The sequence below is a fragment of the Nuphar pumila genome, chromosome 4 (assembly GCF_984573655.1).
Source record: "Nuphar pumila chromosome 4, dmNupPumi1.hap1.1, whole genome shotgun sequence".
Lineage (NCBI taxonomy): Eukaryota > Viridiplantae > Streptophyta > Magnoliopsida > Nymphaeales > Nymphaeaceae > Nuphar > Nuphar pumila.
This window is the reverse complement of record NC_143252.1, coordinates 138321076-138334735: the sequence shown is the minus strand read 5'-3', so window position 1 is coordinate 138334735 and position 13660 is coordinate 138321076. Positions and strand designations below refer to the sequence as shown.

Genomic DNA, 13660 nt, shown 5'->3' with positions numbered 1-13660 from the left:
AATAATGACCACAATGAAAAATCAGGTGATAGCAATGATGATAGCTATACCATATCGACTGAGTAGGTATCTAAAACGATAGGATAGGACAAGACATTGATGATATAGGACAAATAATGGCGGGTGAGAATGATGCATGAATGACATTTAGGAAGTCAAACCCTTGGTTCTCGTTCAATGGTTTTTTATTCAATAAAGAGTAATTAAAAATCATTAAAGCAGATGCATCTAAGTCAGACTTAAACAATGAAGAAATTGCTTGCAGTAAAAGGCTTAATGACCTTGAGCACTATCACAAGTTTTTAAAAGATCATGTGATTAGGAATAACAATAAAAAAAAATTGTGAAGAACTACAGTAACAGAGTCATTGTCGTGAACACATTGATTAATCTCCTTCCATTCTTCAGATCAAAAACATTAAATTAAAAAAGAATTTTCAGTTTTCCACTTTACTTAATTTGTAAGGGTGCAAACACGGATTGGATTTGGTCAGACCTTCACTCCAAATCCGACACTTAATTCCTGGATAAAGATTCCTGAAATAAGATCGGAAAGTATTTTCGGATCATATTCCGATTTACATATTGGGATTACTTTCAGATATGGAAAAGATTCAGATCTAATCCAGTCCGTTTACAAGTTTTACATGTAAAACCTTGAGTTAGGTCTGATTTTGCTAGATCTAGTAACACAGTGTATATACCATATCCTGAATTGGATTTGGATTGTGCACAAAATTTAGAGTTGGATTCACATTTAGCATGATTTTTGAATATTGTTAACCTTGTCTTTTAAACAATTGATTATTGTATTTAAGTTCAGAAGAAAAGGAAAAGGACGATGGATTGTGGTGAAAAGAGGGCGTGGTGATAATTACTAAGAAAAAAAAGGTGGGGCAGCGAGTGGTATAGGAAAGAGAATAATTGCAAGTTTGTTTACACTGAGGCCAACCTGTGCCACAGGAATACTTCAACTTATGCCCGTGTCTAATCACCTTATTTTAGGGATGGCAGTGGACGGGAGGAAAATGGGGCCTGGCCCCGCTTCGCCCGGTTTGGACCAGGCATGGAGGACAAGAAACGGGGGTAAGGTTAAAATCAAAACCCGTGCGGGGATGGACTTATGCTTTTTCCCGCCCCGCCCTGTCCCCGTCTCCAATCCCGGCCTCGTCCCATTCGAACCGGGAATGGAGGGTACATGAAACGGGGATGGAGGTTAAAATCAAAACCCATGCGGGGATGGAAGCGGCGATGGAGGGCAGGATTTTGAGACGGAGAGGGGGTGGAGACCTCTTCCCCCGCCCCAGTCCATTGCCATCCCTACACCTTATATACTGTTTCTAACGGGCACAAAAAAGACGTGTCCTGCATGCTTTGGAGTGTGTCCATGTGAGACAGAGGCCAACTTGAGCTGATAAAGAGCCAAGCCGAGCCTGCGGTCGTGACAATCAGCTTAAGCTGGCTCATTTAATTGTCACCAGTAACATTATCTGTAGACTATTTTCTGCAAGCCAAAAGCTCAACCAACTGTACACACACAGGCACATACACAAATGCATGAACAAACGAACACTCTTTTTTCATGCTCGGGTGACTAAGCTTTCAAAACAACTCATCAAACATATTTTATGAGCTCGAAAGAGTCGTAACAAGCCGAGCCTCAGCCAAGCCACAAGTGACTAGTCGTGTTTCCAGCCCTACTATTGTGAGCCATGCTACACAACAGATCAGACCATAACATTGCGCAGATTCCAATCCTATGGGTGTCAGACCTCTTGCACATTAAGCCGAAGCAAGATGACTCTCTGGGTTCGAGGGGCGTTGCTACCGTTTTACACCATCAGAAAAGCGACCATAGGTTTGATAGGCATAAGTCCAGCGCTTCCAGGTCTCTTGGTCTGCAGGTGGCTTCGCCGTCCTTTATGAAAAGGAAGAAAAAAAAAAGGTCATCTCCATGCATTTGACAGTTGACAGTATCTCAGGTTGCACTGCCCACCATGAAGCGCACCAACCAACACCACACCAAATTTAGTGGTATCTTAAACTCACTTTCAACGAGTCAAGTAGCTAGAAACCAGTACATACAGGCCTTGCCGGAAAGCACCATGAGAAATTGGAAAAAACATGAGCTCTTAAACTTGACAATGGAGGTTTGATACAGTCTCTACACAGTTGTAGTTGCATATCGGATATGTTTGGTGTGACCTTGATGCAATGGGCATGCCAATACAGTCTCTATTCAAGTGAAGAATAGGGACAGGAACCTGACTTAATATGTTTGTCAAGGGTCAAATGGCTGAGTTGGTAAACCCGCTTGGACCTATCAGTGTCAGTCTCAAGCTTGGATAGAATAAGAGAGTTGGGGGCATGTTTGATTCGATCACATGAGAATCACTCTCTCATTTGAATGATGATTCTCTTATGGACCCAAACCTCGTGTCCCTCCAAACAAAAAAAGGTGGTTAGTGTGAGAAACTGAATCAAATATGATTTGGTTTCTCTCCACCAATGAAATTTGAAATCTCGCATTTATATATAAATGTGATGATACGATTTGAAATCAAAATGAAATGTGAACGTTGGGTTATCAAAGCCCCCATTGTATCTCTCTCATCCTGCCATGGATTTTGAGAGCCTGAAAACCACCATAGACAACCAATCACCGTCTCCTTCTCCACCCGCTGCCGAGGGGTCCTCTCCGGCAGCCATTCCCTTACCATCTCGATAACATGGACCACCGCTTGTTTTTCTATTTTTTCTTTTCTTGGTTGCATGGCAGAGCTCGCCAGAATCTCAATTCCAGCAAGCTCCACTGCCCCATATACGATCAAACAGGGGCTGTTGTCGGCGAGCCCCTGTTCCAGTCATCCCCTTCTTGTTCATGTTTTTTTTGTGTGCTTTCAATCGAAAGAAAGGACAGCCAATGGGGGAGCTTGCTGGAGTACCACCACTGGCAAGCTCTACCACGCCGAAAAAATCAATCAAAATAGGGGTTCATCCGGTAAGGCCCTGTTTCGGCATGGACCACCTCTTCTCCTTTTTTCTTCACGCCAACCAAACATGAGAATTGGAATCACATGAGATTCCAAATCTCATGTGATTTATTTACTTTTGAAAAACACAAACATATCCTTGGTATCCAAGTGGCAAACAGCCGTGAAACTCTAACCACATCCAAAGAACTTCTGTTGTTGATGATGATAAGTCATAAGTTGGTAAGCAGAGTTGGCACACCGAACGCATATAAAACCAATGCATCTGGCCATGGACCTGAGGTGCGGATTGTGTACCTGCACACAATAACTCTCCCTGCATACAGGATCAAATACACAGTTTGGAATAAAGCAATAGCCTGTCCGAATTAGTAAAGATTTCGTTCTACTCGTGAAAAAAAAATCACCAGGAAAAGAATTTCTTTATTCCATTTTATTCTTCCAATACAATTAAATACATGATGAGGACCTGCCCAATTACACACCAACATAACGTGGGATCCCTTGAAGATCTGTGGCTGGCAATACCAACACCAAACTCTTCCTTCCTAACATCTACAGTGAATTTGCTAGCCTGCTATGTAACTCAAAATATACAACCCCGACGCCCTCTACTTCCATGGGACAATGATTCTGAAAGTGAGAATAAATAATAAATCGACCTGAGCCTATATCATGTACATGAGTAGCCAGCTAGAAAACAAAACACCTTCTGCTGTGTTTCTAAGCAGTAGCAGCCTATCTAACCCCCATGGCAGAACCGTCTGTAGAGGACATACCCAGCATTTCCTTACGACAGAGACAATCAGGAAGCGGATTCTCGTAAAATACTTCTTCCGATCGAAACCGGTCCGTTCCCCTTGTTCCTGAAATGGGTCCTTTTCTTTTCCTCGGTGATCCTTGCCTGTGAAACAAATACGATTTTAGCTCAGCCTCATATCAATAATCTGTGTGCATAACAAGAAATTTTCGCATACCGCTTTTTGTGCAGTTCGATAATCAGTTCAGACAACTTTTTGGCCGACTTCAGCGATCCCCGATCAACTTTGTCAAAGAGGTGTATGAGCCCTTTTCTGAAAAAGAAAAAAACAGAGGTGTAAATGCAAGCCTAGGAAGAAAATGTGAGATAAACCTTTGGAGGCATATGATACAAATTACAAAGTGAAAACATCAACTTGCCTGTTTGGAGAAATTGTTTTCCTGTGACCAAGGAAACGACGATGTCCTTCAACTGCCCTTGCCATGTTGCCAGAATATGATGGAACAAACACATCACTCTCTACCGAGACAATATAGTCCAAAGCGGCCATTTGAGATGCATGGTCTGTGAAAGGCTCAAGCTCCTCCAGAGATGCCAACTTTTCCTGGGAAAACAAGATAACCAAGAAACAATGATCTCTAGAATCTCGGATTGCATGGACGAAGGCAGAAAGAAATCTACTATGCTGATCAAAAAGATATAAGAACTGACAGAAGCAAAAGAGTTCTTAATCAACAATATTGGACATCATGAAATAGTATTTATTTTTTCCCACGATGTTGGAAAACGAACATATATTTTTCCCGCATTTTTGTTATACAAGCTGAGAAAATACACCATGTTAGACTTAACAAGGTCACCATCTACATAACTGCAGAACTACTTAGGCCCCTTTTGGATGACACTCTCGGAAAACTAATGTTTAATAAATCTATTGGGTAATTTACATACAGGCACCTAATTTACTTTTAGTTGCTCAGATTCAAATATCTAAAATAAGCCCTTAAGGCCTTAACTCTCCAGGAAATTGCTCAGGTGACTGCCTGAGCATTTCTCGTTCACCAAACTCTAGTTTACTTTTAAAAACAACAGTTGCACCTTTCTTTTTTCTAAATTATTAAATGTAACTTTTCAGGTACAAACAAGTGTAGCTACAGTTAAAGGCAAACAAGTAATTCAGAGGCAAAGAGTAACACAGGCAGCCAATAAAGCAATTTCTGAAAAAGTTAGGTGACTCCTTTGAATTTTTTAAACTTTGTGCAGCCAAACATAAATTCACCATATGTTAGGCACCTATATGTAAATTACCCAAATTTGTTTTTGAAAACAAATTTATTAAAAAGTAATTTTTCAAAACCAAATTTCAGAATGGAGATTGAGACAACTGAATATGTCCGGTTGCCAGGAAGTTTATTTTGTAACCTGCCTAATTGAAAAACCATTTTTCTTTAATTTTATCATCATCCTCATGCACCATTCTCTCATCCCATTAACATTCAAGAATTTTCATCTCAGACCACCACCATTACTATTTACCACCCGCAACACCATTGAACCATCTCTTCTTGTATCATTTTCACCATCGTCCACCACCATTACCTCCTTAGCATCACAGTCATCTTCATATCAAAATATCATCATGTAACACCATGACTGCAACCTCGTCACCATCAAAATTGCCATCACCGACATCACTGTTATAGCCACCGTCAAGGTGATCACAAACCACCATCATGAACATCCTCGACCCACGATCATCAATGCCATTGCAGTTTTCTAAGAATCAATTTCATTTTCACGTCATAGAACCATCACCACCGTCATTGTCATATTCTTACTACCACCACCACCAATGTGATCAGAAAATGGTGGAGACGGTTCTGCGCAACAGCTTTTTGGCTTCCCTACCAAGTTTCCATGGCTGGAATGTGCAGACAGTGACATATACAAAACATTATTTTCTGACTACTACATAACTGGAAAACGTTGTAGGAGTTGACAGAGAAGCAGGCTGATAGGATGACTCAAAGGAAAGGGGGATGATGGGCGTCAAGAGGAGGTCCTAACTCCTAAATCTAAAAAGTTAGTTTGAAAACCACCTTTTACTGGTCTTTTCAGAATGCGTTTTTGGGCTTAAGACTATTTTGTAAATGTCACTTTTAAACTCCTTGTCAGCCAAACAGCTTCTACTGAAAATCTACATTGACCAGCTCCAGAACCAGAGCAATTGCTGACGAGGATAAGACAGCAAAATTTAACTATGGCATGGTAGCTTAAAAGTAAGTATATACTCCAAAGGGAAAAGAAACCAAATTGGTAAATAGAGTAGCACATACTGATTCTTTTAGATTTTTTCCTTTTTTTATGAACTTCACTAACCAGCACCCACCAACTACAAATGAAATAAGAAAAGGATACACAAATCCAGAGGTCAAGATGCCACAAGTGCTGGTCAACTCGTAACTTGAAATACCAGGATAAGGTTCAAGACATGCAGCAACTTCTTAGTCACTGTTGACCAAATAGTCACTGCGAGGATTCATCAAAAGCCTCAGTAAGGAGACACAGGCTAGCAAGCTATGTCACATAGGTGTGGGTGCGGATGCGGATGCGGCGATGCAGTACTTTAAAAAAACTTGGGTGTGGGTGTGCGGGGAGGATTATATATATATATATATATATATAACAGTTTTAAGTTAACACTATGTGTATTTGTGTGTATATATATATATATATATAATATAGATAAAAATGGACTTGATTAGGGTTAAATGAATCTACTTTTGGATAGTAATGGACCTCAGTGTGGTTAGTCACTTCACCTAACACAAAGGAAGTTATGTCCAAGTGTCGCACCCGCCTGGGTGCAGGTGCGACGCGGGTGCGGTGCCCTGTTAGAAGAGTCCGTGTGACATAGCTAGCAAGCGACCAGGACAAACTTGCCAGATTCAACAAGACTTCTCTACATGCCCAAAAGTCTAGGCAAAGTCCAAGATGATTATAAACAGTAATAATAACGACAATGAAAATAATAATCTAATTATCAGTTTCCAGTCATAATATAGATACTATAATCACTGATATAACGATAAGGGGTGACACTGTGTAAGGAAGCACTCCAGCCCAAACTACTCTGAATCATCATTCCCAGACATCAATCAGCCAGGACACCACAATAATACTAGGTGCTACCGACTGCTCAGATCTGAAATCTGACATAGGACTGATGGAGAGGATGGGGGTATCCCGTGGACCCCACAACAAGATCTATTCTTGGATCACAGATGCAAGGTAATTAGACGCACACATAAGGACATAGTTACAAACTCAAACATGCATATTTTGGTCAAAAAACAAGGCTATCTGTAAGCAATGTAGTGACAAACAACATCAGTAGGTTTTGCTAACACCGCAACAGGTATGCATTACCTGTGTGAGTGAGGTGAAATTATTTAGACAAGATTGCTCTTATTATATGTTGAGGTTTAACCCCACTCAAGCACCTGATGAGAGGGGGGGGATTTAAAGAGGAAAAGAGAGAAAAAACATGTGTTGCAACATCTATAGCATCAGGTTCCTAATAATAACAGATGGAAGGATAGTGCCTAACTCCATTCTCAGTACTATTTTCAGTCTATCATAACCTTCTCCATGTACCGAGATTCCCTTTCTTGAAGTACCAATCTTATCAAGAAAAGGAAAGCAAGATTAATCCATACTCTAATATAAAAAAGCTAAAAGATGAATAACAAAGTTGAGGAAGAAAACCCAGGAACAGAACGAAGGTGCCATACCTTGCTCATTAGAATGGGAAAGCGGGACTTCAGATCAGCCATATGAGAATCACCACCATAAATCTCCCCTGCAGCAATATAGATTGGAGTATTTGACGGATATCCAAGAGAACTAAGGAATATCCCAACTTCTTTTGGTGTTAGAGGACAATATCCCTTCGCCCTTTGTTCCTCAGAGTTGATATCTTTCACCTTCCAATGTGCAGTGTTTTGTCTATAGAATATTTCACAAATATAATACCATTAGAACAGGTTCAGTTATACATAAACAAGTACATGGCACCATCTTTTCTTAGTTCCCAACCATTCTACCTGATAGTTGTGAGCTCATCCGCTTCAGCTGACGACAAACCATATGTGCAGCCGCTAAAAGCAAGCATGTCTTTTTCATAACGCAAATGCAAAGCAATATAAGGACCATATGACCTCATTCGTTCAACCAGCAACTGTAACCATAAAAATGAAGTTGAACACAGCATGTAAATAATTTGAAGACTTAATAACATCAAATATTGACCTTCCCCAATGCTTCTATTCTGGGGGCAAACCGAAGGGCTTCATAGAAAGCTCGACATCGCAACTTCTGTATGTCTGAAGGTAAATTATTATTTGCGAGACGTAAGTCAGATTTTGCAGCTTGGACTACCTATATAAAATGTACCAAGATAAGGCTTAATTACGAATATTGAAAGATTTCATTATGGAACTAAAAGAAATTAGAATGGGAACCAATGAACACCTGATAACCTTCCAATAAAGGAGAAATCTCATACATATAGTACTCCACTCCAGACCAACTCCGAAAATGCTTAAGTATTTTTGGTCCCGCTAACAACTCCTTGGGTAGTTTCTTCACAACTTTAACATCATTGGCTAATGAATTTATGAAGTTCTCTTCATCAAATACATCAGAGAAATTGCTGAACTTCCAATAAATGGAATAAAAACACACTAAACTGCATTAGAAAAAATTTACACTATAAAATTAAAATACAGTAATGAAATAAGAAGCACAAAAGCAGATGATTAATGTACCTTGAATCCTGCCAGAATGATTGTTTATCAAGTTCTGGGATTACAAGAGTGGCATTTATTATACGGGCCACAGCTACCATGTCACTTATCTGCATTGTATTGCATCATTCATTATCATGAAATTACAAGAAATAAATTCCAGACCAGATCACCTTCTTAATAAATTAACATTTTCAACAATGACATTGAATGGCTTACAAATATTATATTTCAGATTGATAACAGGGAGGAGATGATGTCATCTTTCAGAAACTGTTATTTATACATCTTTGTCCTTTTCTTTCTGGGTACACTTTGCTTTTTTAGTAAATAACATTTTCATCTCACAAGTCCGAAAGACAAAGAATGAAAACAATTGATAATAGCATATTTACTACAGATGTAAGATGTACTGAGAGGTAATAGGCTCATTATCTTTCAACTGCGACCAGATAAAGAGTAAATAAATTTTAAAATTTCCAGCTCAGGCAAATAACCATAGTGACCTATTGAACTATCGTTCCATCCGCACGTTAAGATCTCATTAGAAGTGACAAAAAGTTTTCCAACTGTAGTCTAGAGAAATAGCAAGTGCCAGAGCCTATAGAAAGGAGAATTACTTACACCAGCTCGCATCTGATTGAGTCCCCCATTGGTGTGAACCAGTAGGTATCCTTTTGATCCATCAGGACCTGAAAAAGTAACATTCAAAACCATGCCCCACAGTCTAAGATTACCACCAATCAAAGAGCATATCACCTGATTACCTGCATATGATTCACTTGCTTCCACACACTGCACAAAATTACGGTTGGATGGAGGCTTCCACAGTTTGTTGAGATCCGCTATGCCATTGACTCTATCCAACTATCAAGTCCAAATGAGTGAAAAAAGAGAAACAGAAACAGACATTTTGGGATCAATACATAGGCCACAATCGCTGAAGCAGATAGCGTTAATGTAAACACAGTGACGACAGAGAGCAACTATGAAAAAAGTGATTCTAAGATATGCATGTGCTCTAAGGACACAAGGCACTGATTTTTAAAAAGAAATAAATATCACAAACTCATAGGATAATGCACTTAAAAATAAACAAAAATTGCAAAGCTGAATAAAATATTCGCAAACAATCATGGAACAAAGTATTGATGTTGGTCTTTAGATGAAGAATCACCTTTTGTGGAGGGGACTCTTTTAGCAACTGTGGGGGAGAAGACTCAGTAGTCCAGTGTAACTCACTAATCCGTCTCTCAATTGCAATTTCATGCTGCTGAATAACAAGGCTCATTAGAAACTTATCTCATTCCAATCATCAATCATCAAAAACAATAAAACTACCCAGACAGAAGAAGCAAGAAACAGCAAAAGAACCATCTGTGACACATTTAATTTTGGAACATTGGTGAGATCCAGGGTTAGAAACACAAATGGTAACAACCAACGTTATCAGTAGGCATTTACTGAATTCAAGAAACATAAACTCAGAAACCGAAACCACAGCCAAGAAATGAACAGAATAAGCAATCAAATAATCCCATTTCTGAAGACCCCATCATCAATTGCAGAGTCACAAGTAGGCCTGCACAACGAGTCAGGTTAGCCCGAGCTCCAATCGGGATCGGTTCATCCTAAGCCCGACCCGGGCTCACCCGAATCATTAAGTGAGCCGAACCCGTACAGGAAGCACAGGCTTGGGCTCATAAACGAGCCGGGTCTGAACAACCACTATGGCTCGTTTAACCCGATTAAGCTCAAGCTTAATAACTTAAGTATATCTTATTTATATTGTATAATATACATAAGATATATCATTATTTAATCAGAACCGTTGATCTTAAAATGATCAACGGATGTAGGTTAAGGCTTAGGGCTTAGGGACGAAAGGAAACTTCCCCTCTCGCCTCTTCCACAGTCTTCCCTTTTCGGCTCTCCCCTTACATGTGCTGTAGGCGACAACAAGGCCAGCATGCCAGACTGAGGCAGTGATGGTCAGATTGTGGGTGAGCTCTCTCTCTCTCTCTCTCTCTCTCTCTCTCTCTCTCTCTCTCTCTCTCTCTCTCTCTCTCTCTCTCTCAGCAAGAAGGTTTGAGCGCCCTGTTCTTTGCTTTCCCTCTTCGATTCTCCTCTCCCTCAATCTCTCTTCTATGCGCTACCATCAATGCCGACGGGGATGACTGAATGAGCTTGGGCCTCTTGGCAATGGTGAGACCTCCTCCCACCCCTAATCTCTCTCTGTAACATTATTCTCTTGCTGTTGCAGAGGAGAGGGCAATCTGGTGATTCACACGCTTTGTTAATATTATTCTCCTTCAGAAGGATGTATGAATGATGCTAGAAGATTGGTTGTGATGGCAGGCTCTCCATGCGACTCGCAGGCTTTGCTAAATCTGCCCCCATTTCAGGAACAGTTCTTGACCTAACTAGCCGAGACAAGCCAGGCTCAAGCTCGGCTTCAGGCCGGGCTCGTACAACAATTCTCAAGCCCAGCTTCGAACTCAAGCCAGGGCTGAGCAGTCAAAAAGTATGTCGAGCAGAGCTTTGGAGCCAAAGCTCTGCTCGAACCCGGCTCGTGTGCACCCCTAGTCACAAGCATCAGGCATACCAAGTTGAACAACGACCGCAATAATTAACAGAAACCTGAATAGGGGAAATGAGTTCTGACTTGCTCAAGAAATAACTGAGTTACCATCGCTTCTTTTCTTGATTCCCTTCTGGCTCTCACTCCACAGGGCACATACAGAAAGAAATGGGAGATTCATCAAGGCTTTAAATTCTTTGCCAAATTGACCCAGTTATTGGCAGGCGCAAATTTTCATCATTCTTTCTGGTCAAGTGTACAAGGTTAACTGTTTAAAGAAGAGCACTAGATTGAACCAAACTATATGCACCCTCCATCTTCCAGATGGTGATTTTTTTTTTCGAGAATAAATCTTCCAGATGGTTGTCTGTTCAACCACATCATTAGTTCTCCCCATAACACAAACTATGGAAAAAGAAGAAAATCAATCCCAACCAGGAAAAGAAAGAATAAGAAAAAAAAGTTTCAATTCAACGGCTCTCTTACCACATATCAAATAACCCAGAAAGGAGACATCGAAGACCTTAAAACCACAGAGTACCAACACATAAAGCAAAAAGCAAAAAACCACACATAAAGCAAAAAAAAACACTCCTACATGGAAACACCCGTATCGACTCAACTCAAGACTTACTGAAGAAGTCATAATCAAGCAAAACAACCAAAGAAAGAAACACACAGTTTCTCCCAAACAGCACACTCAAAGCAAACCCCAAAAGAGGAAAAAAATCCACAACCAAATGACAAAAGAGGAAGAAATGCCCACAACCCATCGAAACCACAAGAAGGAACAGAGCACAAGAAACCCAATCCAGATACAAACAAACACCATACTCTCAAGATCTCCGCAAGAAGAAGAAATGCCCACAACCTATCGAAACCACAAGAAGGTAAGGAACAGAGCACAAGAAACCCAATCCAGATACAAACAAACACCATACTCTCAAGATCTCCGCAAGAAGCAGAGTGCCAAAAACCCCAAAACAAAGACTCCCATTCTACAAAGACTCCCTAATAGACCCCATCCATCCACAGAAGCCCAGAAACAGACTAAAAGGACCCCATTATTCAGGCAAAAAGAGAAACACAAAATCCAAAAACCCCAAGAACCATCCACCAATCAAGACACAACAAAGAGAAGGAAGAAAGAATAGCACCACAACCAACAAAAGAGGAGACAAGAATCTCTTTGAAGAAGAGAGGAGCAAGCCATCACCTTGGCAAGAGGGATATGACGGCCGGCGACCTTTCCGGCAGGGAAGATGTGGCAGGAGAGGAGTCCGGCAAGGGAGATGGCGGTGAGGGCGCAGAGGAAGACGAACCTCAGCAGCGAGACGCTACTCGGCACTCGGAGTCTGGAGAGCCGTCGACGCTGCAGCATCTTCTTCTTCTCCTCTTCAATTCATCCACAAACCCACCCAGAAACCTACTCTCTCTCTCTCTCTCTCTCTCTCTCTCTCTCTCTCTCTCTCTCTCTCTCCACACAAGCCTACTCCTCTGTCCCCCAACAAATCCCAACCATCTTCATAACTTCGTTTCTGCTTCTGTGGCAACCGATTCAATGGGGGAGATGAGCTCGTCGGTGGTGCTCTGCTCTTTCGCTTTCCTTCCCACCCCTCCCCACCTCCTTTTCACGCAGACATGCTCTCTCTCTCTCTCTCTCTGGGACATGGGAGTCAATAAGTATACTTGTTAAATTAGTCCACATGGCACCACATGGTTGAAACTAAACAAATAAATTTTGTTCATAATAAAAGTTAAAAGATACACAGTAAAATGAACAGATTGCTATTAAAGTTTAAGCTGTGATGAACCATAAAATAATTAAGGAAAATGTATAATTTGATGATAGATTATCCTCTGAAGAACTTACTATCAGATTTACAAAAAAAATATGAAAAAACCTTGCGGAATGATTGACTTAAAAAGTGATTAACAGATCATTTTTTCTTGTGTGTTGAAAGGGGAACAATAGCTTGATCTTAAAACCACAAACCACTTCTTGGTTTTATCGAGAAGGGACACAGATTAACTGAGGGGGACATCTGCACATTTAATGATGAGCGTCACATGCGTTCACATACCACCGAGTCCAACTTCACCATTTGGAGTGTACGGCACATGCACTAGATCACCCCTTCGTTGCTGTTTCCTAATATCGAGAAAATCTCCAGACTTCAATGTATCCCCAACTTCCTACTACTTTTATTGTTGCTGTCATTATTATTTCCATTATAATTATCCCAATCATTATTACGAGACTTTTAGCATTTGATTGTGTGCCGCAACATCGCTTAGATATCTGTTTTTTAAACTTTATTTTAGACCAGGTGTTCGTTCCAATGCAAGGTAACGCTATCCAATCTCCAATTTTGAATCACTTTATAATTTTGACAGGGTAGATCTTAGGCATGGAACGCATGGATTTTCTTTTCTGCTCCGAAAGCCCTTAGGTTATGTTTGTGAGCTGGAGACAGGAAGAGAGATCAATGTTATCTGTATCAGTATCGGTCTTGTA

The 13660-nt window shown here is 40.6% G+C and overlaps 1 protein-coding gene across 3 annotated transcripts; it reads right to left on the bottom strand.

Annotated features, from left to right (window-relative positions):
• Positions 1 to 3382: 3382 nt before the first annotated feature.
• On the bottom strand, positions 3383 to 12802 carry LOC149841251 (O-fucosyltransferase 7-like). Of its 3 annotated transcripts, none has more exons than XM_090003717.1 (12): positions 12359 to 12802; positions 9739 to 9834; positions 9329 to 9428; positions 9186 to 9253; positions 8583 to 8671; positions 8287 to 8467; positions 8065 to 8193; positions 7860 to 7993; positions 7548 to 7761; positions 4173 to 4357; positions 3971 to 4066; positions 3383 to 3897 (listed from the first exon to the last, which is right to left on the bottom strand). In XM_090003717.1, the coding sequence occupies exons 1-12, from the start codon at positions 12521 to 12523 to the stop codon at positions 3732 to 3734; spliced, it is 1623 nt and encodes a 540-aa protein (XP_089859843.1). In that variant the 5' UTR covers positions 12524 to 12802; the 3' UTR covers positions 3383 to 3731. The 3 variants fall into 3 exon arrangements, with proteins under 3 accessions (XP_089859843.1, XP_089859844.1, XP_089859842.1); XM_090003718.1 differs by having other exon boundaries at positions 9739 to 9831; positions 12359 to 12797; XM_090003716.1 differs by having other exon boundaries at positions 8287 to 8503; positions 12359 to 12794.
• Positions 12803 to 13660: the final 858 nt, after the last annotated feature.

What these genes read in the sequence shown, in the direction of transcription:
- LOC149841251 (XM_090003716.1), bottom strand. Translation starts at nt 12,523, where the DNA reads ATGCTGCAGCGTCGACGGCTCTCCAGACTCCGAGTGCCGAGTAGCGTC. An exon ending in AGCAAGTGAATCATATGCAG is followed by an intron (nt 9,254 to 9,328) that starts GTAATCAGGTGA and finishes TTACTTTTTCAG; the next exon opens with GTCCTGATGGATCAAAAGGA. An exon ending in GATGAGCTCACAACTATCAG is followed by an intron (nt 7,762 to 7,859) that starts GTAGAATGGTTG and finishes AATATTCTATAG; the next exon opens with ACAAAACACTGCACATTGGA.